At 61.9% G+C, this 24,769-nt stretch overlaps 1 protein-coding gene across 3 annotated transcripts in view; it reads left to right on the top strand.

The window, feature by feature from the left end:
- Positions 1 to 24,178, top strand: part of PIP5K1C (phosphatidylinositol-4-phosphate 5-kinase type 1 gamma) — a 60,111-nt gene extending 35,933 nt beyond the window's left edge. The window contains exons 6-18 of one of the 3 annotated variants that reach the window (XM_079915888.1): positions 2,484 to 2,636; positions 3,930 to 4,229; positions 4,970 to 5,175; positions 6,882 to 6,965; positions 8,200 to 8,248; positions 10,124 to 10,208; positions 11,863 to 12,024; positions 12,822 to 12,960; positions 13,051 to 13,083; positions 14,233 to 14,337; positions 16,850 to 16,949; positions 18,362 to 18,439; positions 20,995 to 24,178. In XM_079915888.1, coding sequence (XP_079772014.1) covers positions 2,484 to 2,636; positions 3,930 to 4,229; positions 4,970 to 5,175; positions 6,882 to 6,965; positions 8,200 to 8,248; positions 10,124 to 10,208; positions 11,863 to 12,024; positions 12,822 to 12,960; positions 13,051 to 13,083; positions 14,233 to 14,337; positions 16,850 to 16,949; positions 18,362 to 18,439; positions 20,995 to 21,375 — 1,875 coding nt within the window. In that variant the 3' untranslated portion in view covers positions 21,376 to 24,178. The remainder of the gene's footprint in view (positions 1 to 2,483; positions 2,637 to 3,929; positions 4,230 to 4,969; positions 5,176 to 6,881; positions 6,966 to 8,199; positions 8,249 to 10,123; positions 10,209 to 11,862; positions 12,025 to 12,821; positions 12,961 to 13,050; positions 13,084 to 14,232; positions 14,338 to 16,849; positions 16,950 to 18,361; positions 18,440 to 20,994) is intronic. The other 2 variants (XM_079915887.1, XM_079915886.1) reach the window with 2 other exon arrangements.
- The last annotated feature ends 591 nt before the right edge of the window (positions 24,179 to 24,769 follow it).

Here is a 24,769-nt window from a genome sequence, read left to right as displayed (position 1 = left end):
ACGTCTGCCTTTCAACCGAGGGATGTTTCTCTGTGCCCTTTGTCACCATCTGACACACTGTGTATTACTTTATTTATCTGTCTGGCTTCAACTAGAATGTCAGCTCCAGGGCTTCCCTGGTGGCACAGTGGTTAAGAACCCGCCTGCCAATGCAGGGGACACGGGTTAGAGCCCTGGGCCAGGAAGATCCCACATGCTGCAGAGCAACTAAGCCCGTGTGCCACAACTACTGAGCCTGTGCTCTAGAGCCTGTGAGCCACAAGTACTGAAGCCCACACGCCACAATTACTGAGCCCGCGAGCCTAGAGCCCCTGCTCCACAACAAGAGAAGCCACCGCGATGAGAAGCCCGCGCACCACGGTGAAGAGTAGCCCCCGCTCACCACAACTAGAGAAAGCCCGCGCACAGCAATGAAGACCCAACACAGCCAAAACTGAAAATAAAATAAATTAAAAAAAAAAAAAAGAATGTCAGCTCCAGGAGCCAAGGATTTGGACTGTTTTGTTTACTGCTGTGTCCCCGGTGCTAAGACTGGGCTGGACTGACTGTCTCCCCACCACTCCAGGAGAGATGCCGGAAGTGTTAGTGCCTCACTTGGGGTGGCCCCCGCCTGGGCCCCTGAGTGACAGCGAAGAACACAGCCCCAGCTGACCCACAGCAGACGCACTGTGAGTGCTGTCTGGGGGCTGCTTGTTAGCTGGCATATCCTGACTGTGCTGACTGCCGTATGAGCTGGCTTCTGCCTCCATCACACTGAGTGGGGGCAATAAAACTGCCGGCTCCTACCTCTCAAGGCTGAGGTCAGGCACCAGCAGACCAGGGGGTGCATGGAAATATGCTTGGGTGTCAGGTAGTACTGAGAAAGTGGCAGTTGGCTTTTGGTCAAGGGACTGAGGAAGGCCCCTCTCCTCCTTTGGACCTGAGTCTGCCTCTGCTGGTGCTCCTGAGAGTCAGTAATACGTGAGAAACAGGAGCACTGGGAACAGCATGTATCAGTCAGCATGGAGCAGATTATGCTGGGTAAGAAACAGACCCCTGCATCCATGTGGCCTAAAATGACAGTGGTGTGTTTCTTGCTCACACTCTGTGTCCGCCCTGGGTTGACTAGGGGCTGTGCTCATCACTGGCACACTAGGCTGACGAAGCAGCTCCCACCCCAAACGTCTGGCCTCCGAGGCAGAGGGAGAGTTCTGGAAGGCACACAGCAGCATTTACATCTTCCAACCTGGGGATGACCCACCACTTGTGCTCACAGCTCACTGGCCAGTGCTTGTCAGACAGCGTCACCCCACCCCAGAGAAGCCAGGCAGTGCAGTCCTGCTCCGTGCTCGGAAGGGGTGATGGCGGGTGGGATCCAGGGTTGGCTGTCAGTGGGCTCCGGCTGTGAGCACCCCCACACCTAGTGCTTGTGGACACAGGGTAGCCTTTGGCTTAGGGGCCTGAACATCCAGGGGCAGCTGTGGCGTCAGGTGTAGTTGTATCCAGGAGCTGGGCCTAGGGCAGTGGGGTCCTGTGTCTGTCTCCCTGCTTTTCTCTGTGGATAGGAAAGGGGGCCCGTCCTCCACGCTGTGTATACCAGCGGTACTCAATTAGGATTTGGGGGGTGCAAGAGACAGAAAACCTGACCCAGACAGCCTCAACTCTAAAAAGTACTTCATTGACTCAGCTGAAAAGGCCTGCAGGCCTTGCTTTTCATTCATTTGCTTAACAATTGAGCATCTACTCTGTGCCAGGCACTGAAGTATGTGCTGGGAACCCCTTTTGTTATGTGAACAAATCATGTAGATATCCTTGTCTCCCTAGAACTTACCATCTAATGGTGCGGAGGGGGTGCGCGGGGACGATGGGCAGTGATCGCGGAGGTGGAACGTGGGTGTCAGGGACTAGGAGGTGGGGAAGAGAGGTGGGAGGGGCCAGGGTGTGGGGGGGGGGGTGGGGGGGTGGGGCCGGGGTGGGGCTGCTCACCAGGCACGCAGCTTCTGTTTTTGCCGTTCCCGGTGCTGGGCTTCCACCCCCAAGGTCACCACGTGGTCCAGTGCGGCTACGGGGTTCCAGGTGGGGAGGAGAGAGGGGTTCAGACAGGAGGTGCGCCAGCTCCTGCCACCCGTTTAGAGAGCCTCTCCCAAGTCCCACGCGGCAGCCTGTGCTTACGGCTCACGGGTCAGAGCTGACCGTCGTAGCTGCAGGGAGGCTGGGAGGCAAGTCGTGGCCAGGTGTGTCGGCTCCCCATATGGCCAGGTGTCTGTCCCTCACAGGAGAGGGAACACACTCTAGTGGGTCAGCACTGAGGCTGCAGGCTTAGCCCGGGCTCAAATCCTTGCTGTGTGGCCTTGGGCGAGACCGTCCCCCTCTCCAAGCCTCAGTGGCCTTGTCTGTAAAATGGAGCTGACGGTGACCAGTTTCGGGGTTGCCTGCCAGCCCCTGGGCCCCTGGGGGGGTGGGGATTGGTGAGCACCCCGCCCACTCGCTGCCCCCCTTTTCAGTACTCGTTGTGTAATGAGCCGCTCATCGAGCTGTCCAACCCTGGTGCCAGCGGCTCCCTGTTCTACGTCACCAGCGACGATGAGTTCATCATCAAGACGGTGATGCACAAGGAGGCTGAGTTCCTGCAGAAGCTGCTGCCCGGCTACTACATGGTGGGAGCGCCGTGCCCCTCCAGCCCCAGCGCCCCCGACCTCACACCCTCCTCCTCCCTCTGCCCGAGGAGCCGTGGGCACTAGTCCCCCCACACCAGCACTACCCCCCACCCCCGGGCACCGGCATCTCCCTCCCCCCCGCACACACACCCCGGCACCACCCACCCTGGGCACCATCCCCTCCAGGCAGGCCGTCCTGGGTCACTGAGCCCCACCCGCAGGACCCCCTCACGTGGCAGGCAGGAACAGCCATCTGGGCCCTGTTGGCCATCCCCCCAGCCCACTGCCCTGAGTCACGGGTCCTAGAAATCATGGCTTCGCGCCTCGTGTCTCAACAGCCGGTGACTCAGAGAGGCGCTGGGGAGGTGGGCCTGGCTGCCAGCTGGCATTTGGGCCGCTGGGCGGGGGTGGGAGCAGGAGCCTCAGACTTGCTGGCCTGCAGTAGCGGGGGTCCTGATACACACACAGATGTGGGCAGGGGCAGAGGCCCCGGGCAGCTCTGCACAGGTCGTGACCCATCTCTCCCTGTGGGGTGCACCACCCACCCCAGCCGTGCATGATCTTGGGTGAGACCCCCGGCTCCCCTAGCTCACGGGGTCAGCAAACTTCTTCTGTAAAGGGCCAGACAGTAAACATTTTCAGTTTTGTGAGTGACAGCCTCTGTCTCCACGGCTCAGCTCTGCCGTGGCAGCGAGAGAGCTGCCACAGACGAGGCGAGAGCCAGTAGCCATGGCCGAGTGCCAGTAAAGCTTCTCTTCTGGACACTGACGTGAGCACTTTACGTAATGTTCACATGTCACAGGACGCTTTATTTTTTTAACAATGTAAAACCATTCTTAGCTCCCGACTGTACAAAGACAAGTGGCCTGGATTTGGCCCTCGGGCCGGAGTTTGCTGACCCCTGCCCTGGACACGCCTGGAGGCCATGCCCGCCATCCCCCCAGTTTGGGCTGGGGAGGTGGGACACCTGGGTCTGACCTGGTGGGAAGCCAGGCCCAGACACCTCGGCAGCATCTCCTGGGGCCCTTTATGGAAAGGCTGTCTCTCGCTGGGCCTGACTCTGTAGAAACAGATCCTCCTGGCTCTTCCAGGTGGGGTGATGGCGAACTCATCTGGCTGGCTGTACAGTCAGGGTGCTGGGGGCGCGGAGAGAGGGACGAGCCTGGGAGAGGTGGTCAGGGTGGGCTTCCTGAGGAGGTGGCCTCTGGCCTGAGATCTGTGGGGCAGACGGGGTGCCGTGCAGGCTGCGGGCACAGCTCCCGGCGTCATCTCCAGTGACCCTCTCCTCCCCAGAACCTCAACCAGAACCCACGGACGCTGCTGCCCAAGTTCTACGGACTGTACTGTGTGCAGTCGGGCGGGAAGAACATACGCGTGGTGGTGATGAACAACGTGCTGCCGCGCGTGGTCAGGATGCACCTCAAGTTCGACCTCAAGGGCTCCACGTACAAGCGGCGGGCCAGCAAGAAGGAGAAGGAAAAGAGCATCCCCACCTACAAAGACCTGGACTTCATCCAGGACATGCCTGAGGGGCTCATGCTCGACGCCGACACCTTCTCCGCGCTCGTCAAGACGCTGCAGCGCGACTGCCTGGTGAGGAGGGGCCTGGCCGGGGCCGTGATTACGGGGCCTCCATCTCTGAGCCCCGGTTTTCCCACCTGTGAAGTGGGGACGCAGTGTGAGCTCGAGATACGCGCTCCCTCCCTGCCCCAGCCCCACCTCAGGCTGCGATCCTGCTGCCGAAACAAAGCCCCAGGAGCAGCCTGGTGTTTTCAGGGAGGGCCCTCACCTTACAGCGCACCTCAGATCAGGCTTGTGCGGGCTCCAAGCTGCCCTCCATGGGCAGGTGCTTCTTAGGAAAAAAGAAAACCCGCCAGGCCCTTCGCAGGCCTTGCAACTGCAGTCTGCCCGCGCCCCCTTCGGCCTCAGAGGCGAGGATACGGAGGCCTGGCAGGGCTCAGGCCAGGCCTGGGTCCTCCAGGGTCCCCTCTGCACCCCGGCTCCCAGACCCCTCCCCAGAAAACCACCAGACACCTCAGGGCCCCACGGCTTTCAAGAGCCCACCCCCCAGGGCCCGGGTGTCCCCGTCCTGGGCTGCACCTTGGGGCCTGCAGCAGGAGTGGTGCCCAGAGAACCGGGCTCCTGAACCAGGGCCAGGGCGGCCTGGCCTCGAGTCAGAAGCTGTGCCCCAGGCCCACCGCTGGGGTCCCCAGTGGGATGAGGATGGGGCCTCCCACCTGGCTGTGGGGACTGAGTGGACACAGACCCAGATGGGGGTGGGGTGTGGGGGTTGGGGGGCAGCTGGCGCCTCCCCCTGACCCCCGGCCCCACAGGTGCTGGAGAGCTTCAAGATCATGGACTACAGCCTGCTCCTGGGCGTGCACAACATCGACCAGCAGGAGCGTGAGCGGCAGGCCGAGGGCGCCCAGAGCACCGCTGACGAGAAGCGGCCGCTGGGCCAGAAGGCGCTCTACTCCACGGCCATGGAGTCCATCCAGGGCGGGGCCGCGCGCGGGGAGGCCATCGAGACGGACGACACGTAGGTGGCGGGGCTCGGGGGCTTCCCATTCTCATTTCTGCCCCGGCCCCCTTGCCAGGCGAGAAGCGGGCGGGGGGAGTCGTGAGGAAGGTGAGAGGGATACGACCGAGTCCAGGGTCTGGCCTGTTCCTGGTTTGTCAAGCGGACAGCAGCGCCTACCCATCCCCCAGCCCCCCGTGCCCCGAGGGGTGGACGGCAGACACACAGCTGCGGCCAGGTGTTCTGACCAGGGCGTCCAGATCAGTCAGTCAGTAGATGGAGGTCATTGGCCATCCCTGTGGGAAGCACAGATCCCCTTCCCTCCCGCTGGGCCCCAGGGTGGGTTAAAGCGCCACCGTAGGCAGCAAAGCTGGAAAAGTGTTGAAAGACGGCCCCGGAGAAGGTGGAAGATACCAAACCCGGGACCCACCGGGGGCAGGGCTGAGAACGGTCCTTCCCTGGCGATGCCAGGCGGCAGTGAGGGGTGACCGGGTCCAGAGAGGAGTGCGTCCCCTGACCCCACCCACCACCTGGCCGACCTGGTCCTGCCCTGGGGGCTTGGGCGCGGTCGCTGACATACTCACAGAGTATCCCTACCACCCACCCTGTGCTTCTCACGTTCAGGGTCGGGTCACTTTCTCTGGGGCGTCCTGAGCACTGTGGTGGGTGGAGCAGCATCCCTGCCCTCCAGTCGTGACAACCACACATGTCCCCAGACAGCATCACTGTCCCCTGAGGACAGAGTCGCCCCAGATGGAAACGACTGCTGTGGACAGGTGTCACGATTGTCCCCTCATCACCAGGCATTGACCATGCCGGGAACTGGCGGCACCCTCCATTTCTGGACCCTGTTCAGTCCTTGGGGGGTAGGGGGCCCTGGAGGAGGAGGGTGGCATCCCCATGTCTTCAGCTGGGAAAAGGAGGCTCAGAGGTGGGGCTAGCCGTCAGGGTGCAACAGCCAGCTGGGGGACGGGCCGAGGCTTGACCCCGGCCTGGCCACCACACTGGGCCGCCAGCTGAAGGGCCCTGACTGGGCTGAGGCTGGGAGGACACGAGCTGGCCCGGAGCTCAGCCGTGTGGCGTTCGTAGGGTTGGTGCCAGGCCAGGCGAGATGGCAGGGCGTGCAGGTGAGCTCGGGTGTGGAGTGTGGCTGGCAGAGCCTCTGGGGCCCTAATGACTGCAGGACAGCTGCTGCATCGTGCAACCTCGCTAAGTGCGCGGGGCAGGCTCAGCCTGGGGCTGCATGAGGCCATTAACTCTCCAGGTTGCACCTGGAAGCCTGGTCCTGCCCGGGAGCCTGCACGTGCACATGCGGGCATGTGTGCGTGTGCCTACGTGTGTGTGCAAGTTCCGCATGTGCACGTGTGGGTGTGCGCACATCTGGGTCTCATGGCCGGGACTCCTCTGCACCCTGTGGCCTCCAGCTTTGACTTGGTGAGCTGGCCGGAAGAGCTGCTCGACCCCTCACCAGGGTGGGGTTCCCAGGTGCCTGGACCCCCTCTGAGGGTCCAGCCAGGCTGCCATCTACAGGGAGCGTGTGGATCCTCGAGCCCCAGGCCCCATCAGTCCTGCCTGCGTCTCCCTCCATCTCTGTCCCTGCAAGTCCCAGACCAGGCCCAGGGCCCCAGGCTCGGGGCTCCAGGCCATCTCCAACCTGTGCCCCTGACAGGCAGGCCTGCCCCTGAGGCAGCTCTGCAGGTGCTGGTACTCTCGACCCCTTTCCCCAGGATGGGCGGGATCCCCGCTGTGAACGGCCGCGGGGAGCGGCTTCTGCTACACATTGGTATCATCGACATCCTGCAGTCCTACAGGTGGGTGCCCGCCCCCCATCCTGTGGTCCTCCAGGTGGGAGCCCGTGCCCCCTCCAGCCTGCGGTCCCACGGGTGGGTGCCTGCCCCCACCCTGTCTCCCCACTCCCCAGTGAGAGCCCGGTCAGGGCCAGTGCAGGGCTGGGTGGTGGGTGAGGTGTCGCCAGCTGACTGACTGTGGGCCCTGCCGTGTGCCAAGTGCTGGGCGGAGCAGAGCAAGACGGAAACACCCTGTGGCTGGGAAGCGCAACATCTCTGGAAGGTTCCTACACTTCCAGAAATAAATGCTCACAGCCGATGCCGTGTGCTGTGTGGTCTCGAGTGTGGACACGAGCGTGGTGTAGCCGAAGGAACCAGACGCTCTTGGGTGACGGGCAGCTCCGTTACCCGTGCCTTGTGCTTCGCACGCTTACAGAAGTGAGCGTCTCTTGTTAGTTTTTTATCGAAGGAGTTACACACAGTCCAGGCGTGACAGGCAGGTTGTGGCCGTGGCGGTCCCCCTTTCCCGTCCACACCCCACCCCATGCCGGGAACTCCACTTGGCGTTGGGTGACTCCTCTGCCTGCTGGTCACCTCTTGCCCATCAGACGGCTGATGTTTGCAGCCTGTTTCCTCTCCTGAGGGCTGACCCCACCCCCTGCAGGCGTCTCCCTCCCGTTTGGAGCAGGAGCAGGCAGCTCCAGGGTTTCTGCAGAGGCCCCGGGTGGGGCGAGGGGAGCTCACCCTGAGGCGGAGGTGTGTGCCAAGGGAGGGGCTCCTTCCCCCTGCAGCCTAGAGGTGTCCAGGAAGGCTGCCTGGAGGAGGCAACATTCTCCCCAGCCCCGGTGTCAGGCGGGGCCTAGCTGGGGGTCATGGTGCAGGGCGCTCACTCCAGCAGCGAGGGGCCGGGCTCAGCCTGGCCCGTGGGAGAGAGGAAGGGTGGGCTCTGTCCCGCACGGGGGGCTATGTACCACGACCTTTCTACTGCCACCCCCAGAGAATGTGGTGGGAGCAGCCAGCAGGTGGGGGGGGCGGTCAAGGGGGCAGGAAAGGGGAGGTGGCCTCTGGCTGATGCAACAGGTGGCCTCATTGCTCTAGACCAGGACTCCTCTACCCCCTTGATGCCAGGAACACTCCCACCCGTGCTAACCACAAACGTCCCTAGATATCAACAGTGTCCCCTGGAATGGGCTTGCCCAGAAGAGAACCCCTGGACCTGAAGGTTTGGCTGACGTTCTGGGCGTTTTCTTCTCTGCAGGTTCATCAAGAAGCTGGAACACACCTGGAAGGCTCTCGTCCATGATGGGGTGAGCATCGTTTGTTCGTTCATTCCGTCCATCCGTCCACAAACGCACTGATCGTCTCCCTGGGCCAGGCACAGGTGCTAAAGAGCTGAGAGATGCATCCCCCTTTCTGGAGCCACAGTCATGGGCCAAGGGGTCAGGGCTGAGATGAGGAAGCAAGGCAGCTGCAGGATCCTCAACGAGGGGTCCGAGCCATCCGTGAGCGGTACACGAAGGCTTCCTGGAGCGGGTCGGGGGGCCCCGAGCTGAGTGGGAAGGATTCCCAAGGACAGGCTGACCCGGAGAGTCAGGGGCCGGCCAGGCAGAGAGCATTCTGGGAACGTGTGATGTGGAGGGCGTCTTGGGCCCCAGCTGCACCCTGGGGGCAATACTGCACAACTCTGACCCCTGCTGCCCCATGGGGGTGGGGCCTGCTTAGGTGGACCGGCTCAGTTATTTGAGAAAAGCTTGAAATTCATGTTTTCCTGTGAGCGCAGCCAACCCGTGAACACTTGCAGTGAATTACTTCAGAATGTAAAAGACTGTGAGGACCAAGAGTTGGGGCTAAACAGAGCCTGCCTGTGGGCCTGAGGCAGCCCGCGCACCCCTGGTCCAGCTGTGGACCCTCAGGCGGAGGCCTCTCCTCCCATGGGCCCCCCCGCCCCCCGCAGGCCAGCTCTCACTCAAGTGCTAAGGGCTGTGTGTGTGCCTGCAGTCTGTAAAATCCAGCATCCTAACTAGCCCGCCCACCACTCAGCGTTTGGAGGGTCTGGGGGACCTTCCGGAATAAGCGCTGAGAAGGTCCAGGTTACAGCTGGGCGGCCGCGACCCCCATCAGAGGATTTGGGTCGACTCCCCAGGAGCCTCAAATGTTGATGGAAGTAACCGTCCAGGTGTGAGCATCCTGGGGCCAGTAGGATGGCCCTCAGTGTTGGGGGCCAGGTTCTTCCTGTGTGTTGCTGCACACCCCCAGGCGTTGTCCTCAGCCCCTGGCCCCAGCCGGAGGGAGGGGCGCCCTTCCTCTCAGGGCGGAGAGACTCTTCCGTTATCTCAGCTCATCTCAGCTCGCCAGCCATCCGCCAGAACGTGGTCATGTGGCCATGTGGCCACGCCTCCACGCAGGCAAGGATAGAGTGCAGCGTTCATTGTGGGAGGCCACATGTCCAGATGGGTTCTGTTATGTTACAGCCGGGGGAGGACACCGGGCGGTGTCAGGGGACATCTGTGGCGGTCACACTGGGGGGCTCCTGGCATCGAGTGGGTGGGGACCGGGGATGCTGCTCCACACCCCATAGTGCCCAGGACGGCCCCCAGAGAACGACCGGCCTGCTGTCAGCAGTGCTAGGGAGACCGTGCCATAGCGGGCGAGGAGACTGGATCCCAGGGACAGCAAGGGTGTCCGTCCAGGGGCCCAGCCCGTATCGCGCCCCGACCGTGTGCCGGGCTCCCTGCCTCACGTCCCTACATCCTGGCGAGGCCGGCAGCCTCCAGTCTCCGCGTGGCACAGATGAGGAGCAGTGCGTGGCCAGGGCCGCCCCCACCTGAGTGCAGGACGCCGGGCCTGCCTGCCCCGAGGACACCAGCCTCCCTCAGCCACAGGGACAGGCCTGCAACCCAGCTTTCGAAGCAGGCACGGGCCGTGCTCTCCCCTACCCTTGCTTTAGAGATTCTTTCCGGTTTCTTGATTTTGATACTTACCTGTTTACCTCTTTGAAACATGGTTCAAAAAGTTAAAATTACAGATGCGATTATTAGGAAACCACCTTCCTGCTTCCCTGTCCCTACCTGCTCCTTGGGTCCCCTCCCCACAGAGGCTACATCCCGCCCCCGACACGGGAGCCTCCATGGGGCCACAGCACTCACACCTGCCTGCCCTCGGGCCCCTACTTCCCTTCCCAGGACACCATCTCTGTGCACCGACCCAGCTTCTACGCCGAGCGCTTCTTCAAGTTCATGAGCAACACGGTCTTCCGGAAGAACTCCTGTGAGTGCCCAGGCCCTCTGGGTGGGGGCGTGGAGGGAAGAGGGCGGAAGATCAAGGGCAGGGTAAACCTGGAGCTCTGGTCCTGTGTTCAGCCAGCCTTGGGCCTCAGGCGGGGACCTGGTCCAGGGCACAGGGCAGTGGGGGTGGCGCCCGCCCAGTCCCAGTCCTCTCCTTCCCGCTCAGCCTTGAGCAAGTGATGCCCCCTCCGCACCTCAGTTTCCCCATCTGTACAGAGCCAGGAGGGGGAGGTGTGTTTACGCACGCGATCAGTGGGGAAGCACCGTTGCCAAGGAAATGGGACCTTGCCACACGGAAGCCGGCCAGTCATCAGCCCAACTGGGCGTCGTCGGGGAGGGCGCAGGGCAATCGTGGTGGCCATGGCCCATGGTGGCCTCTGGAGGTCCCATGTCCGTGCTGGGCCTCCAGAGTCACAGACCCTGGTGCACCCCAGGCCGGACCCCACATGGGGCCTGAAGGGGTCTTTCTCCCTACGTGTCTGTCGTCGGCCCCCCCAACCCCTCACCTACCCCCAAAAGGCAGGGTGCTTGTTCACTCTGGTAACTCCACGTCCCCAGCGTCCAGCTCGGGGCCTGGCACACAGTAGGTGCTCAGTAAGCGTCTGTGGGCGTGGGGGTGGTCTTGGTGTGCGCCTTACTGTCCAGGCCTTGCACTCCATGGGGGCTCCACGCAGGCAGTGGGAAGGGGCAGGCCCAGTGTCTGGCTCTCAGCTGGGGGGCTGCTCTCACTGCCTGGGCCAGATGTGTGCGGGCCATGAGCCAGCGCCGGTCACCTGCAGCTGGCTCTCGGCACAGCTCCACGTTCTGTGACCTCTAGTTGTACGCTGAGGTTGACTGTGGAGGGACCGTTTACACCATGGAAATCGGCAAATACCACAAACCCAGCCTCTGTCCCCAGAGAGCCGGTTGTTAACCTTTACCAGTACATCTCTTCCTGGAACCTTCTCAGGGTGCTGTGGTCCAGGGAGTGCCGGCCTCCAGGGACTGGATGGCTGTACCTAAGGCAAACCGAGCGCCTACTGTATGCGGGAGCTAAGCTCGCCATGCTGGGAGCAGAGGTCACAGGGCCCGCTGGGAGAGGGTGGTGACAGGTCCTGACGGGGCGCAGAGGGCGTCTCGGGGTTTACCCGCCTCCCCTGACCCTGATGTTGCAGACAAGGACTTGGGGGCCCCGAGAGCTGAGCTGCGTTCCCCAGGCCATTGCAGCCTGCATGGGAGCCAGACCCTTGGTGCTGAGCCCCACTGTCCCAGGCCTTGACTTCCATGTCAGCGGCGGGGCCGTGGCCGGGTGGGCTGCGACACAGTGGGTGAGGCCCCAGAGTGCGTGGCAAGTGTTGGGAGCTGCTGGTCTGCTGCTGTTTCTGGGGGCCGGGGTGGGAGTGCTGGATCCCCGGGGGCTCGTCCCATCTCTCTTGACGGGCAGGACAGGTACCTGGGGCTCCTGGCACCTCCCGAGGCAAGCCGGGTGGAAAGCAGGGCAGGCTTTCTCCACCAAGAGTGAAGAGCACTGGGGGCCAGGCTGGAGGTGGGGCGGGGTGGGGGGGTGGCAGCCAGGCTTTTGTACAACGGAGGCACCGGGGGCCGCAGGGCCCGGCCTCGGTGCTGCCACCCAAGCACCAACCGCCCTTCCTCTGCAGCCCTCAAGTCCTCGCCGTCCAAGAAGGGCCGCGGTGCCCTGCTGGCCGTCAAGCCCCTGGGGCCCACCGCCGCCTTCTCGGCCAGCCAGATCCCCAGCGAGCGGGAGGACGCGCAGTACGACCTGCGGGGGGCCCGCAGCTACCCCACGCTGGAGGATGAAGGTGAGCAGGCGGTTGGGAGATAAGGGGGCCCCTGGGGCAAGGCGTCGTCCCTGGGGGGCTGGGAAGGGAGGGGTTCAGGGAGCAACAGCAGCAGTCCAACAGGAGGAAGCAGCCCCTGCAGCTGGGCCTAGCCTGGATGGGAAGGGGCGGTGACTGGAACCCAGCTGGGAAGTGGGGAGCAGCTGGGACGGGGCCCCCGGAAGAGCCACAGTGAAGGTTGAGCATAGACTTTGCCTCCCCGCCCACCCCCACCCCCCGCAACCCACGCCCCAGAGGTGACAGGCTCCCTTCACATCAGAGGTGCACAGAGACCTGGAGGGATGAAGTACTTGATTGGGTTGGGCCTGATGTTCTGGAAGGTCCCTCCCGTCCCCTGGGTCAGAGATTCCAGGCAGGGAGGGGCTGGTGGAAGAGCATCAAGGAAGGGAGAAGCTGCCTGTGCAAGAGGCCCTGGGGTGTGACCTGGCCTAGCCTGTTGTGTGGGAGGCACAGCAAGGAGCCTGTATGTCTGGAGCAGAGCGGGAGGGGGGAGAGGGCAGGTGAGGCCTGTGGAGCAGGACCCCCTGGGGGCCGAAGGGAGGGGTTCGGATTTCAGTTTGAGAGCAGTGGGAAGCTACTGGAAGGTCTTATGCCAGGGGGAAATTGGAGCACATCTGCCCGCTTAAAGCTGGCAGGGACGACAGTGTGGGGTGGCAGGTGGGAGTAGGGGGCATGGGTGGTAGAGGGTGAGCCGAGTTGTAGGTGGAGCCCAGAGGCCTCCCAGGCCCCCGCAAGTGCCCACCCACTCCTCGCCACAGGCCGGCCAGACCTCCTGCCCTGCACACCGCCTTCTTTCGAGGAGGCCACCACCGCCTCCATCGCCACGACCCTGTCCTCCACGTCCCTCTCCATCCCAGAGCGGTCCCCCTCGGAGACATCAGAGCAGCCGCGGTACAGGTGAGCAGACCAAACGTGTCCCTCCGCGGGGGGCTGTGCGTGGGCGGGGCCTCGCCCCACTTCTCCCACCTCCTTGTGGTCTCTCTGCAGGCGGCGCACGCAGTCCTCCGGACAGGATGGCCGGTGAGCTGAGACCCCAGCCCTCTCCCTCTTTCTCTCGCCCGCCCCAGTCCATCCCCCGCTTTCCCCACCCAGAGCCCTTCGTCTCTGACCACTGCTTTCCGGGCACAGATTCAAGTCAGGCTCTAGACCGCATAGGATATCTCAGGTGATTCTGTGTCTGTCTCCCACCTGGCTGCCCAGAGGACCCTGCTCCCACACGTGCCTGTTGGTTCTTCTTTCTCTTTTTATTAATATTTTTATTCTAAGAGATACAAAAAGGAAAATAGTTAAGATGTTTCCCCCTGCCCCATGCCTGCTCCCCTTTCTGGGAGCAACCCCTGGACGGAGTTTTTGTCTCTTTCCGGAGATATTTGTGAATATACAAGCAGACACACGTTCGGGCCTGTCTCTGCTCACATTTTGACCAGCGTGCACTCTGGGCGGCACACTGCCCCTTACTCTGTCACCTACCAGCAGAAGGTCACCTGTCTGAGCAGGTGGAGCATGTGCTGGTTGCCGTCCCTCTAATGGGCCATGGACACTTGGGTTGTTCCCAGTTGTTTCATCTTGTAACAGGACTGCAGTGAAGAGGGCATTTCTGTAATTAGTTTTTTTGGGATAATTCCTGCCAGTTGAAAAAAAAGTCATGGTACAAAACATCTTTGGTGCAAAGTGCATCCCCCCCTGTCCAGCTACCTGCTCTGATGTCAGCCACCATTTTGCTCCCTGGTGTTGCCATCCAGAGATTCTGCACGTCTGGATGCTGCAATGTTCTGACCCACCTGCACCACGGGTCTCAGCCTGGAACCCCAGAACTACCTCACCCCCTAGTCCAGGCCCCAGGCAGGTGCCTAGCTGCCCCCAGGGGGTGGGCGGGATCCAGGCCACCATTCACTCATTATGCCTCTGCTGGTGCCAGAGTCACAGGATAGCCCCAGGTGGACTCTTGCAGCCCCCAGGCGGGCATGACGGCCAGAGGGACCAGGTGCGAGCTGGGCTGGCTCAGGGCCCTGGTCTGATGGTGCGTGGAGACAGCACCTCGTGGAGGCTACGAGCTTGTTAACCGGGACTGGAAGTTGGCACCGGCCTGGAGCTCTGCTGGTGCTCCTGGGGGTGGGGGGGGGGGGAGGTGAGGAAGGAAACTGAGGCGCGGCTTCCCATTGCCTCCAGGCCCCAGGAGGAGGCGCATGCGGAGGAGGACCTGCAGCAGATCACGGTGCAGGTGGAGCCCGCGTGCAGCGTGGAAATCGTGGTCCCCAAAGAGGAAGATGCGGGGTGAGTGGCCCTCGAGTCCCTGCGGTCCCGTTACCTGGTTCCTGCATTCCAGTTCTGCTCTGGCCCCATTGGTCGAGAGTGGTCACGTGGCCAGCTGTGCGCTGGGCAGGCTGGGAAAAGTAGTCCTCAAGCTGGGGGCGGGAATGGGGCTTCCGGGGCGTGGGGCATGGGGGGGAAGGGAGCGCGTGATGCCGGGAGCAGTGGGGGTCTTGCACTCTGGGAAGGGTCGCCTCCTCCAGGGCTCAGAGCCGCCCTGTCATCTGAGGTTACTTTCCCTCCCACCCTTCCTCTCTTTGCCCTCTTAGCTTTGCTGGGGCTTGCGAGACAGCAACTTACAAGCTTTTCAAAGAACCAGTTGGGGACTTAGTTACCTTTTCCCCTGTTGTGTTTTGTTTTTATTTCATTCACTGTAACTCGCTAGTAATGACTTCTTTCTAGCTGCTTCTGGTTTGTTTTCTCACTTGTTTCTTTATTCCAGCTTAAATTCCTTTTTTTCTTTAATAATGAGGCCCTTAAGGCTATGTAGTTTTCTCTGAGTACTGCTTTTGCGGTGTCCCGTGGGTTTTGACGTGAAGCAGTTCTTTTATACTGACTCACATGTGCATGGTTAGTGATTTTTTTCTTATTTCCTCTTTGAATTAAGATAGTGGCTTTCAACCACTTGAGAGTGATTTTGCCCTCAGGGGAGAGTGGGCAGTGTCTGGGAACATCTTTGGTGGTCACGACCGGGGGTGCTCTTAACATCATGGTGGGAGCCAGGGACGCTGCTCCACACCCCACAGCGCCCAGGATGGGCCCCAGCAGTGAATGACCTGCCCGATGTCAGCAGTGCTGAGGGGGAGACCCTGGACTAAGGCTTTTTAGGGGTGTCTCTCAAGTGTTTAAGATTTTTTGTTTACCTTCTTGGTACTTACTTCTAACTTTATTAGGTTTCGAGCTGAAGAAAATGGCCTAAAAAAGTCTACGCTTTGGGGAATTCCCCGGTGGTTAAGAGTCTGCGCTTCCACTACAGGGGGCAGGGGTTCGATCCCTGGTCGGGGAACTGAGATCCCACATGCCGCTCAATGCAGCCAAAAAATTACGCTATTTTTTTTTTTTTTTTTTTTTTTTTGGCTGGGTTGGGTCTTCGTTGCTGAGCGCGGGCTTTCTCTAATTGCAGTGAGCGGGGGCTACTCTTCGTTGTGGTGTGCAGGCTTCTCATTGCAGTGGCTTCTCTTTGTTGTGGAGCAAGGGCTCCAGGCATGCAGGCTTCAGTAGTTGTGGCAGGTGGGCTCAGTAGTTGTGGCTCTCGGGCTGTAGAGAGCAGGCCTAGTAGTTGCGGCGTACGGGCTTAGTTGCTCCACGGCATGTGGAATATTCCTGGACGAGGGCTCGAACCCGTGTCCCCTGCATTGGCAGGCAGATTCTTCACCACTGCACCACCAGGGAAGTCCCCAAAATTCCCTTTTTAAGTGTCCGTGGACACTTGGGAGAAAAGTGTCTTCTCTGTGAAAAGATGGAAAGTTCTCTACAAGCCTTTTCTGTCCAGTGTCTTGATTGGTGTCATCGGTTCCTTTATGTCTTTACTTGCCTCTTATCTGTTTGGGCTGTTTAATTTTGTAATTGCCTTATCCAGTTCTTCTTGCCTTTCCCATAATTTTTGCTTTATATGCTTTTTAGAATTTGTGTTCTATTTCTAGAGACTTTACTTAGCACTCCCAGCACACGTTCCCAGGTGCACTTTGCTATTATTTCACACACACGCACCAGTTCCTGCCACTGTCAGCTTTTTTGCCATTAACTGAAGTGTCGCGGTGGGAAATGTCATTCAGTCTTTGCCCCACAACACAAGTTGCCCCGCAAACGTGACTGGAGAACCAGTTCTGCACGGTTACAGGTGCTCTTTCTTCTCAGAACTCGTCATTTCATCCAGGAGGTGAAATTTAGTCACCAGTCACATGGCCGCCAGCCAAGGCCTCAGGCACGTTCCTCACCTTCACTCTGAGCCTCAGTTTCCTCATCTGTAACACAGGACAGCAGCAGCATCCCCCCTTCCCGAGTGGAAGTTTGGTGGGTTCATTCACACAAGGCCCTCAGACAGGCCTGGCACCTAGTAAGTGCTCAGAAAAGAGGAGAAAGAGGTTCTGGCCCCTCGGGGGTAGGTGCCATGTGTCCCCACTTTACAGACGAGGAAACTGAGGTTCCGAGAAAGAACGTGGTCCTCATGGCTGCCCAGCAAGTGAGTGGTGAGGCGGGGATCTGCCCACAGGCGTGAAGCTGAGCAAACAGAGGGGGAAGGGCCCGCCTGCTCGGGGGTGGGCACATTGTTCCCTGGGCTGCAGCAGTGCTTGGGGGTGTTCTGTTTGTTTTGTGCGGGAACTAGAACGTGTCAGACAGGATGCATCCCTGCAGTCGGACTCCCTGCGTCAAGGACGGTGCGGAGCAGGGAGGGTCCTGGGGTGTGGGCTGGAGAAGGCGCGGGCTGTCCAGAGCACCCCCAGCCAGGACTCCCGTGTCTTCCCCGTGTCCCCAGGGAGGGGTCATCCCCGGCCTGTGCCTCTGCTGCCGTCGAAGTGGAAACTGCCAGCCAGGCCTCAGACGAGGAGGACGCGCCCGCCACAGACATCTACTTTGTAAGTCCTCCCGGGATCCCTCCCGTCGCCGGACCCTCCACCACTTGTGCTCACACGTGCACACACACGCACGTGCCTGTACGAACCCACGTGTGCTTACACCCACACCCGTTCACACACGCGCACACTGCTCCCTCACAGGCTCGTGCTGACACGTCGCACACTCAAGGCGCCTGTGCACACCTGCACTCACACTCAGGCACACGTGTGTGCTCACCTTTCAACACTCAGGGCCACGTGCCCGGCCAGCACGCTCACACTCAGGTGTTGGGGAGCACCCCCGTCCCTCACCATCCAGCCCAGGCCCTCCGGCCCAGGCCTCATGACCACATCTGGTCACGAGCCAAGGCCCTGTCTTCAGCGGTGCCCTGGGAAACATCTGGAGTCCTCAAGTGCTCGGCCCCGCTGGCCTGAGGGGAGGCCCAGGCCCTGGGTCCCGGGGCAGCCCAGGCTGGCCGTGGTGGGCTGGCATGACGCGCACCTTCTCTCTCTGGGTGGTGGGTGCGGAGGGTGGGCTCCGTGCTCAGGGAGGCCAGGGCCCCGCCGAGAGGGGCAGGTGGGCTCCACACTGCCGACTTCACAGGATGAGGATGCACAGCTGCTCCTGGACGAGGTGGCGTCCGTCAGAGTAGGAAGGGGCCCTGCCCCGGGGACCCAGGACCTCTCTCCAGAGCTGGGGGTCTCCTTCCCCACACACCTCCCATGGGCGGGCAGGGAGCTGAACCAGGAGCCTGGGTGAAGTGGGTGCCCGGGGGCCAGGGAGCCCCCGATAGTAGGTCCTGGAGCTATCTCCCTTGGGTGGCCCTGCTCAGGGATCACATGGTCCCAGTTACAAAAGAGAGGGCCAGACACGCGCCCAGCCGCCCGTCCTCTTCCCGGACCTTCATTTTCACTTCTGACCCCTGACCCTGCCCCAGGAAAATGAGCTGGGGCCTGCCCCCTGCCCGGCGCTGGGCCTTGGGGCCTGTTTGGGTGAGCTTGGCCCTCCCGCTGGCATCGCTGCTTCGTAACTAACGCCGGCCTCCCTGCTCTCGGTCCCCGAGCCAGTGCTGCCAGGGCACGGCCCTGCCTGGCCTGGAGGGTACCAAGTGCACCCTGTGTGTCCCCCCACCTGCCGTCAGCTCCCGCCGGGGCTGGTTGCTTCCCGCTCTCTGGATCTGGGGGAGGTGGCCCCTGGGGCCGTGTCCTGTCGTGTGCGTCAGGGTTCCGAAATCCCCGAGTGGGCGGCCGGGCCCCGCGCAGCAGAGAAGGAAGCCAGTGGGACCCCTGCCCGCACCTCCTGCTTGGCCAGCGGCTCACCTGCCCCTCCCGGCGCCCTCCCTGCCTGACCACCTGCCAGATCCCTGTGGCTCATCCTGTCACTTCATCCTGTCCTCTGTTTGCTTCCTCCCCCGCCCGCCCGGCCCGCCCAGTTCACCGATGGGAGGTACTGGATTTACTCTCCCCGGCATCGCCGACTGCGGGCCGTGACGCTGAGCTCCTCAGGGACTGTAAGTGACCGTGGCAGGCCTCCAGGGAGCCCAGCCCCGCCCCGCGCCGTGGGCAACAGGGAGCCACAGGTCCTGGCTGTTCCTCTTCCTCTGAGAAGGGACTTGGGGAAAATGTCACTGTGGCTGAGGTCAGCCGCGCTGGCCCGTGTGGGGCTCTGTGCTGCAGGCATCCCATGGGGACGTTGCTTACTCCCCTCTGAGGTGGGCATCACTGGGCCTGCGGGCACACAGCTGGGGCTCCAGGGGCTGGCCTGGCTGTGGCAGGGTCTGCATCTGACCCCCATCCCCTGGCCGCCCTTGCCCCTTTTCCCACCCTCCCGGGTCAGGGACGTGCCAGGTGCCCTGCTCCCACTTGTTCAGACCTCGCTGCTGACGGCTCCCACGGGGTGTCTGTCCCCTGAAGGGGGTAGCGTCATGAGTCAGCAGCGGGACTGCAAAGCCAAGCCCTTAATTGCAGGAGAAAGGAGCTGGTGCCTCCATACCCATTTCACAGATGGAGACACCGAGTCCCTGGCTCTCCAGGGAGCCCCTGAGAGTACAGGGTAGACACAATCTGGATCCCAAGCTTCAGGCACCTGTGTGTCTAATAAACGCTTATCCACCCAGCGTGCCTGGAATGCTATGGGGATATTGTGTAGCGGTGGCATCGTTAGTACTTGTTATTGTCATTGTGAGCAATAAATGGGGGCCCAGAGAGGCCAAGTAACCTCCTAGAGGCACACAGCACTCAAACGGGCAGGACAAGGCAAAGGCCTAAAGCGAGACTTTGTGTTCTCAAGATGAGGCCCCTTGGAGACCACACTCCAGCCCCGTCAGCAGCCCCTCTGAGCGTCACTGGGTGTCGGGCGCTGCCGGGCGAGCCTGAAAAAGGGAGACTGCTTCCACAGCCCTCCCACCATGCTCGGTCCAGCCAGGGATGCCGCTCCCCAGAGATGGTCCCAGAGTCGGGGACACGTGGCGTGCAAGGGCCATGGGGTGGGGTGCTGTGGCAGAGGCTGCCTGGAGGGGGGTTGACACGGACTTTTGAGAAGCGCGTAGGGTGTGGGGAGGCAGAAGAGGAAGGGCGGTCTTGGCTGGAGCACCGAAGAGGCAGGAGCCTGGAGGCCGACGGGAGGAGAGGAAGCGGCAAGAGGAAGGCTGGACGCCGAGGCCCGCCGTGCGGGGCAGGCGTGCCCTTGGCCCAACTTCCGTGGGTCACCCAGGGCCGGCTCTTCACGGGGTTCCCTGCGGGACCCCTGTGTCATCCCCACTCTGAGCCCAGCAGGGCAGCCACCCCAGTGTCAGGGCCTGCTGTGGCCCCAGACGGGCCCGGCCCCACCCCCTGGGCTCCCAGGTGGGCAGGGGGCCAGGGGGGTTATTGCTTTGTGACCCCCTGAAGGAATGAGCGGGGCCCGAGCTGGGGTCTCGCCCTGCTGCCCCAGATGCTTTGTGTGAACCCCTCCATAGGTGGACACGGTTCTCGTGGGTGCACGGCCTGGGCCCACATGGGTACTGGGACGGCCTGTGAGCTGCGGGGATGGTGGGGTGGTGGGGTGGAGAGGCAGCCGGCGGGCCCCGAGGGCAGCAGGGCAGAAGCTGGTTGCTGGTGGTGCCCCAACCCCGCCGAGGAGGGGTGGGTCTTGGGGTGCCATCGTGGGCTTAGGGGCCGTGGGACGCCCAGGGGGACGCGGCCAGGACAGGTGTGTTCTCTGGCGGCAGGGGTGGAGGTCACAGGCTGTGGGGGACGTTGAAGGAAGAGAGAACAGAAGGCGGCCGGGGGAGCCCCGAGAATGTTCTGGTGGTGAGAGCAGACCTGGGAGGGACGAGGGGGCCGGAGGAATGTATGTCCTCCCCGCAGTGGGACCCGGACTGGGACCCCACCCCAGACGCAGCTGGAGGAAGACCATCCTGTGGCCCCTCGGCGGCCAGTCCCCGCTCTGCCTGTCCCCAGGCCGGAACTTGGGCTCCGCTGCGCCCCCTCCCCAGGAAGGTGACCCCAGGCTCTTGGAGCGGGGCAGGGAGGCCTCTGCTGCTTGCTCTCTGGGTGGCGCCTGCCTGGGTCTCTCCTGAGCAAACCTGTGTGTGCCGGTGCTGAAAGGCTTCCCGGGTCAGGAAATGGGCCGCCCCCGTCGCCACCACTCAGGGCCCCCAGCAGAGGGTCTCCAGGGTGCTGCCGGGCTAGGCTGGAGGTCAGGGTGCCATGGCGGGGGGTGGGGGGGTGGGGGTGGACAGCAAAGCAAACCAAGCCCCGCCCACCCTCCCCGCCTCCTGCTGTGCCGGCCCTGCCTTGACACCCCCCCACCACTCACCGCTTCCTCCTGCCCGCCCCACCGCGCTCTGGCCACTCAGCCCCAGAGGCCCGGCCCCCCGCCCCGCCGAGCCCGAGGGCCATCCGGGTTGGGGCAGGTCCCCGTCAGGGAGAGGGCAGCGGGGGCTGAGCCGCCCACCCGTGCCGCCTCGGGGGCCCCCTCTTTTATTTCTGTTTCTTCCTTCCTTCCTGTCGCCTCTGTCGCACCTCCTCGCACCTTGCTCTTCTTCTGCGCCCTTCCCGCACGTGCTGCCCGCCTGCCCTCCAGCCCACCGATGAGAGGAGCTGGGTGTACTCCCCGCTTCACTATAGCACGCAGGCCCACCCCGCCTCCGACGGCGAGAGCGACACAGTAAGTGCGCCGCGGCTGGCCAGCCGGGCCCACTCGGGGCTCAGGCCTGTGGCCTTGGCCAAGGAGGGCCTGAGAGCCTGGCCTCCAGGCACCCCGGGACTGACAGGGAAACTGAGGCCCAGGGTGGGAGGGGCAGCCGGGCTCTACCGTGCGGGGGCCTGTGTCCAGCCCTCATGGCTCCTGGGGTCCCTGGCCCTCGGCATCAGCTGTGGGGCCCGACCCGGCCAGGGGAGGCCCGGCGGGTGTGGGTCTGGCCCCGGCCCAACATGGCCTCACCCGCCCCTGCCTCTTCAGTAATTCCTATGCAGGCACTGATGGAGCCGAGTGTCTGCTGCTGCCCCGGCTGCTCCCTGGAGGTGCTGCCCACCTGCTCAGCCCAGAGCTCGGGAGACGCCCGCCTGGCCGCCGGCCCTCACCCTCGCCCTCCCCTCGACGGCGCGGACGCTCAGGCTGCAGCGATCCCAATCCGGGCGGCTCACCTGGCCCGGCTCCCTGTCAGCTCCCTGTGCCTGATACTGTGAACCCTCCTGCGTTTCCGATCATGTATTTATTTGGGGCCCTTATTCTTTGCACAGACATGGCAGCACACATGTGTGTTTTTTTAGAAAAAGAAAAAGGCCAAAAAAAACACAAAACCACCACACAATGGAAAAGAAAAAACTCCATTCCACTGCACTTCTGGTTCTTTGCTGTGCTTGCATGTGTCTTGCTGAGGGAACCAGGCCCTAGGCTCTGGGGACCTGCACCCCAGTGGAATCCATTCCAAGTCCTGGCCAGGATGGACGGGCCCCTGGGATGGAAGGGCCGCCGGGTCCCCAGGGCGCCTCTGGAGGCCTCCCATCGCGCCTGCCAGGTGCTCTTGGCTCAGGGTTTTGGGCCAAGAGCCGGACACAGTCCTTGAGGGTGGCCGGGCGGTGGCTGGGGGCGCTCTCCACCCTGTCACCCCTGCCATCTCTCAGCATCTGTTTCCCACCTCCCCGGTGACCTTGAGCAGGAATCACCAGGCGTGATTAGAACCTCCATGTGGACGCACAGCCGCCCCCTCTCAATGGAACTCAGGGCCGTGGGCTTACCTCTCCTCCAGAAGACGGACCAAGCTGGGAGGAGGCGGCCGGGCCCTCAGCCCACGGGACTTCCCGAGAGCCGTGTCCTGGAGCAGAGCCCCACAGTCAGGTGCCCGGCCTAGAGGACCAGACCCCCTTGAGTAAGAGGACTGAGGTGGGCATCCTCTTTCTTTTTAATGGTGGGGGCACCTGTGCCGATTGAAGGACAGGAGAAGAAATTCTTGGTGAAAAACAAATTTTTTTTTTTTTGGATGGTCATCTTCAGCAGGGCAACCACTGCTGGGCCCAGAGCCCCACAGGTCAGCCGCCAGGGGCCCCTGCTGTGTCCACAGCAGGCTGCTGGAGCTGGCAGCTTTGCAGGGTCTCTCCCGCCTCTGGAGAGGGACACAACAGGGATGGTTTCCCCTGGCCCGCCCCGCCCTGCATGGGAGGAGCTGGGAGCTAGCGTGGAGTGGAAGTTGCACCTTCTGGGAAAATTTCTCCCCACCTTTGCCTCCCTGGTGGAGCCTGAGACAGCTGGAGAACCCACCGACCCAGGAATTTGATTTTTTGAGTCCATCGCAAACTGCGTACACTGCTGTCTTCGTGCTCGGCGGGCCCCCTCCTCGCCTCCCCGGCACAGCCTGCTTCGTGCGCCTGGCCAGAACCTGGTGTCTAGCCGCACCTCTCCTCCCTGGAGAACCGGGCTGCGCCCTGGGGGCTCTCCCCGCGCAGGGCCGCCAGGGACACTTCAGCACGAAGCAGCTCTGGGAAGAGGACCTGTCCGAACAAGCCTGCAGTGTCCTGGACTAGAAGCAAAACAGCGTCCTCCCCTCCTGTCCACGGAAGGTGTGTCCAGACTCCAGAACGTCCTCGCCTGGACTTCACACGGGCGCCCTCTTCAGTGCCTGCCCCGTCCTGCCCAGGGGGAGGCTGGCTGAGTGGGCAGAGGTCTGAAGGGGACGAACAGGGACTGCTGAGTCGCCCAAAAGCCGACCGGAGTCCCCGCCCAGGCCCCCAGAGGCCGCGCACAGAGACACTGTGTCCCGTGGGGACCACCAGAGCATCGGGCCCCACGTCCAGGGTGCCCTTAGCCACCTCGAGCTGCAGGAGCTGGGCCCCTCAGGCTTTCCTGAGTGAACCACGGAACAAATGCATCAGTCCGATGCTGACTTGGAGAAATTTGCAAATCTTCTGGTGATCGAGACGTTTTCATTTTTGTGCTAAGTCATGAACACCCCTTTGAAGACCCCCTTTGTGTTAGTTGCATTCTTTGTCCCTTTTTCAGAGAACTGTCACACGGATGCAAAGTGGTCTGCGGACTGGGCCGATGGGAGGCATGTGCTTATGGTCAGGGCAAGGGTAGGAAGGCAGGACCTTATTTATCACGTGTAGTGAACTCGCGGCCTTCCCCAGACCCCCAGCAAGGAGGGCCCTGGACCCAGCCAGCTGTCGCCCCCACCCCGCCCCAGGATGGAAGTCTGTCGACTCCTTTGTGGCGATGTCCTGGTTCTGTCGCAGCTCGTCCCTGACGGCTGCTGTCACTGCGAACGTGGGCACGAGTGTACAAATGAAAGGCGTGTTCTGAGACTGACAAGGTGGAACCTCCGGTGTGTCCCCTGCTGGCCTCTGGCCTCTGCCTCCTCTTGCCCTCTCCCTCCACCACCTGGCTCAGTGCAATACTCCCGTCCCACTGGGGCCCCCTGCCATGGTACTGTCGCCGCAGCCCCTCGGTCCCCACTCCGGGACAAGCACCCTTGGCCACCTTCTCTGGTGGTTCAGTTGCATCGCCTGTCCCCATCCCAACCCCGTTTTTATGGCCGAACTGATTTCCAAACACAACGAAACTGCAAACCTTGTGTGTCTTAATTCTCACCGGGGGTTCCGTGTGCTCAGCCCCCATGGTCTGGTGTGTGACAATCCGGGGCACAGCCTCCTCGGGCACAGGACGCCATCCCGCTCAAACCCAGAGCCATGGGCGCCTCTGTAACCGCAGCCACTGCTGGCCCTGTAACACTCATATGCAGCCCCGGGACCCCACCCCCCAGCCCCGCCATCCCCCCCCCTTTTTACTTGGAAGAGATCTCTCTAATAAATCGGGTAATAAGCATTAGCCACCTCTTTGTCTCTCTGTGCGTTCCGATGGTCTGAGGGGGAGTTTAAGGACTGACTTTGAAGGAGAGCACAAAGAAACCTTAGTAAGAATCAAAATAATTAAATAACAACGGACCCGAATGCCTTAATAGTAGTGAGTTCCAGTTCAGCTCGGATAAACTTAAAAGCTCACATCAGTGCAATCCAGCTGGAAGGAACAAACACTCCCCGGAGTTTGTATTTGTTCTGCCAGAGTCTCTCAAGTTGAGTAATGCGTGGACCCCTTTTAAGGGGAAAATATTTCTCCCGGACTCCCAATTTGAGAAACACTGCATTGAAAATAAGATCCTGTCTGTAAACAAGCCCTTGGAAAACCCAGTTTTAATCCCAGACGCAGACGGCTCGGCTTGTTTATACAGAAGACTAGGCGATCGAGAATGTGCTCACCTTACATTCAGAGATGAGTATCCAGATAAGCTCAAGGATGCATCTGCATCGGGAAAATCACCAGGACAACCCAACATCCCATGACAGGCAGTCATCAAGGGTTCCCT

The sequence above is a fragment of the Stenella coeruleoalba genome (assembly GCF_951394435.1).
Source record: "Stenella coeruleoalba genome assembly, chromosome: 3".
In the NCBI taxonomy this organism is placed as follows: Eukaryota; Metazoa; Chordata; class Mammalia; order Artiodactyla; family Delphinidae; genus Stenella; species Stenella coeruleoalba.
Note: the sequence above shows the minus strand (reverse complement) of the source record. Positions and strands in the feature narration are given on the sequence as shown.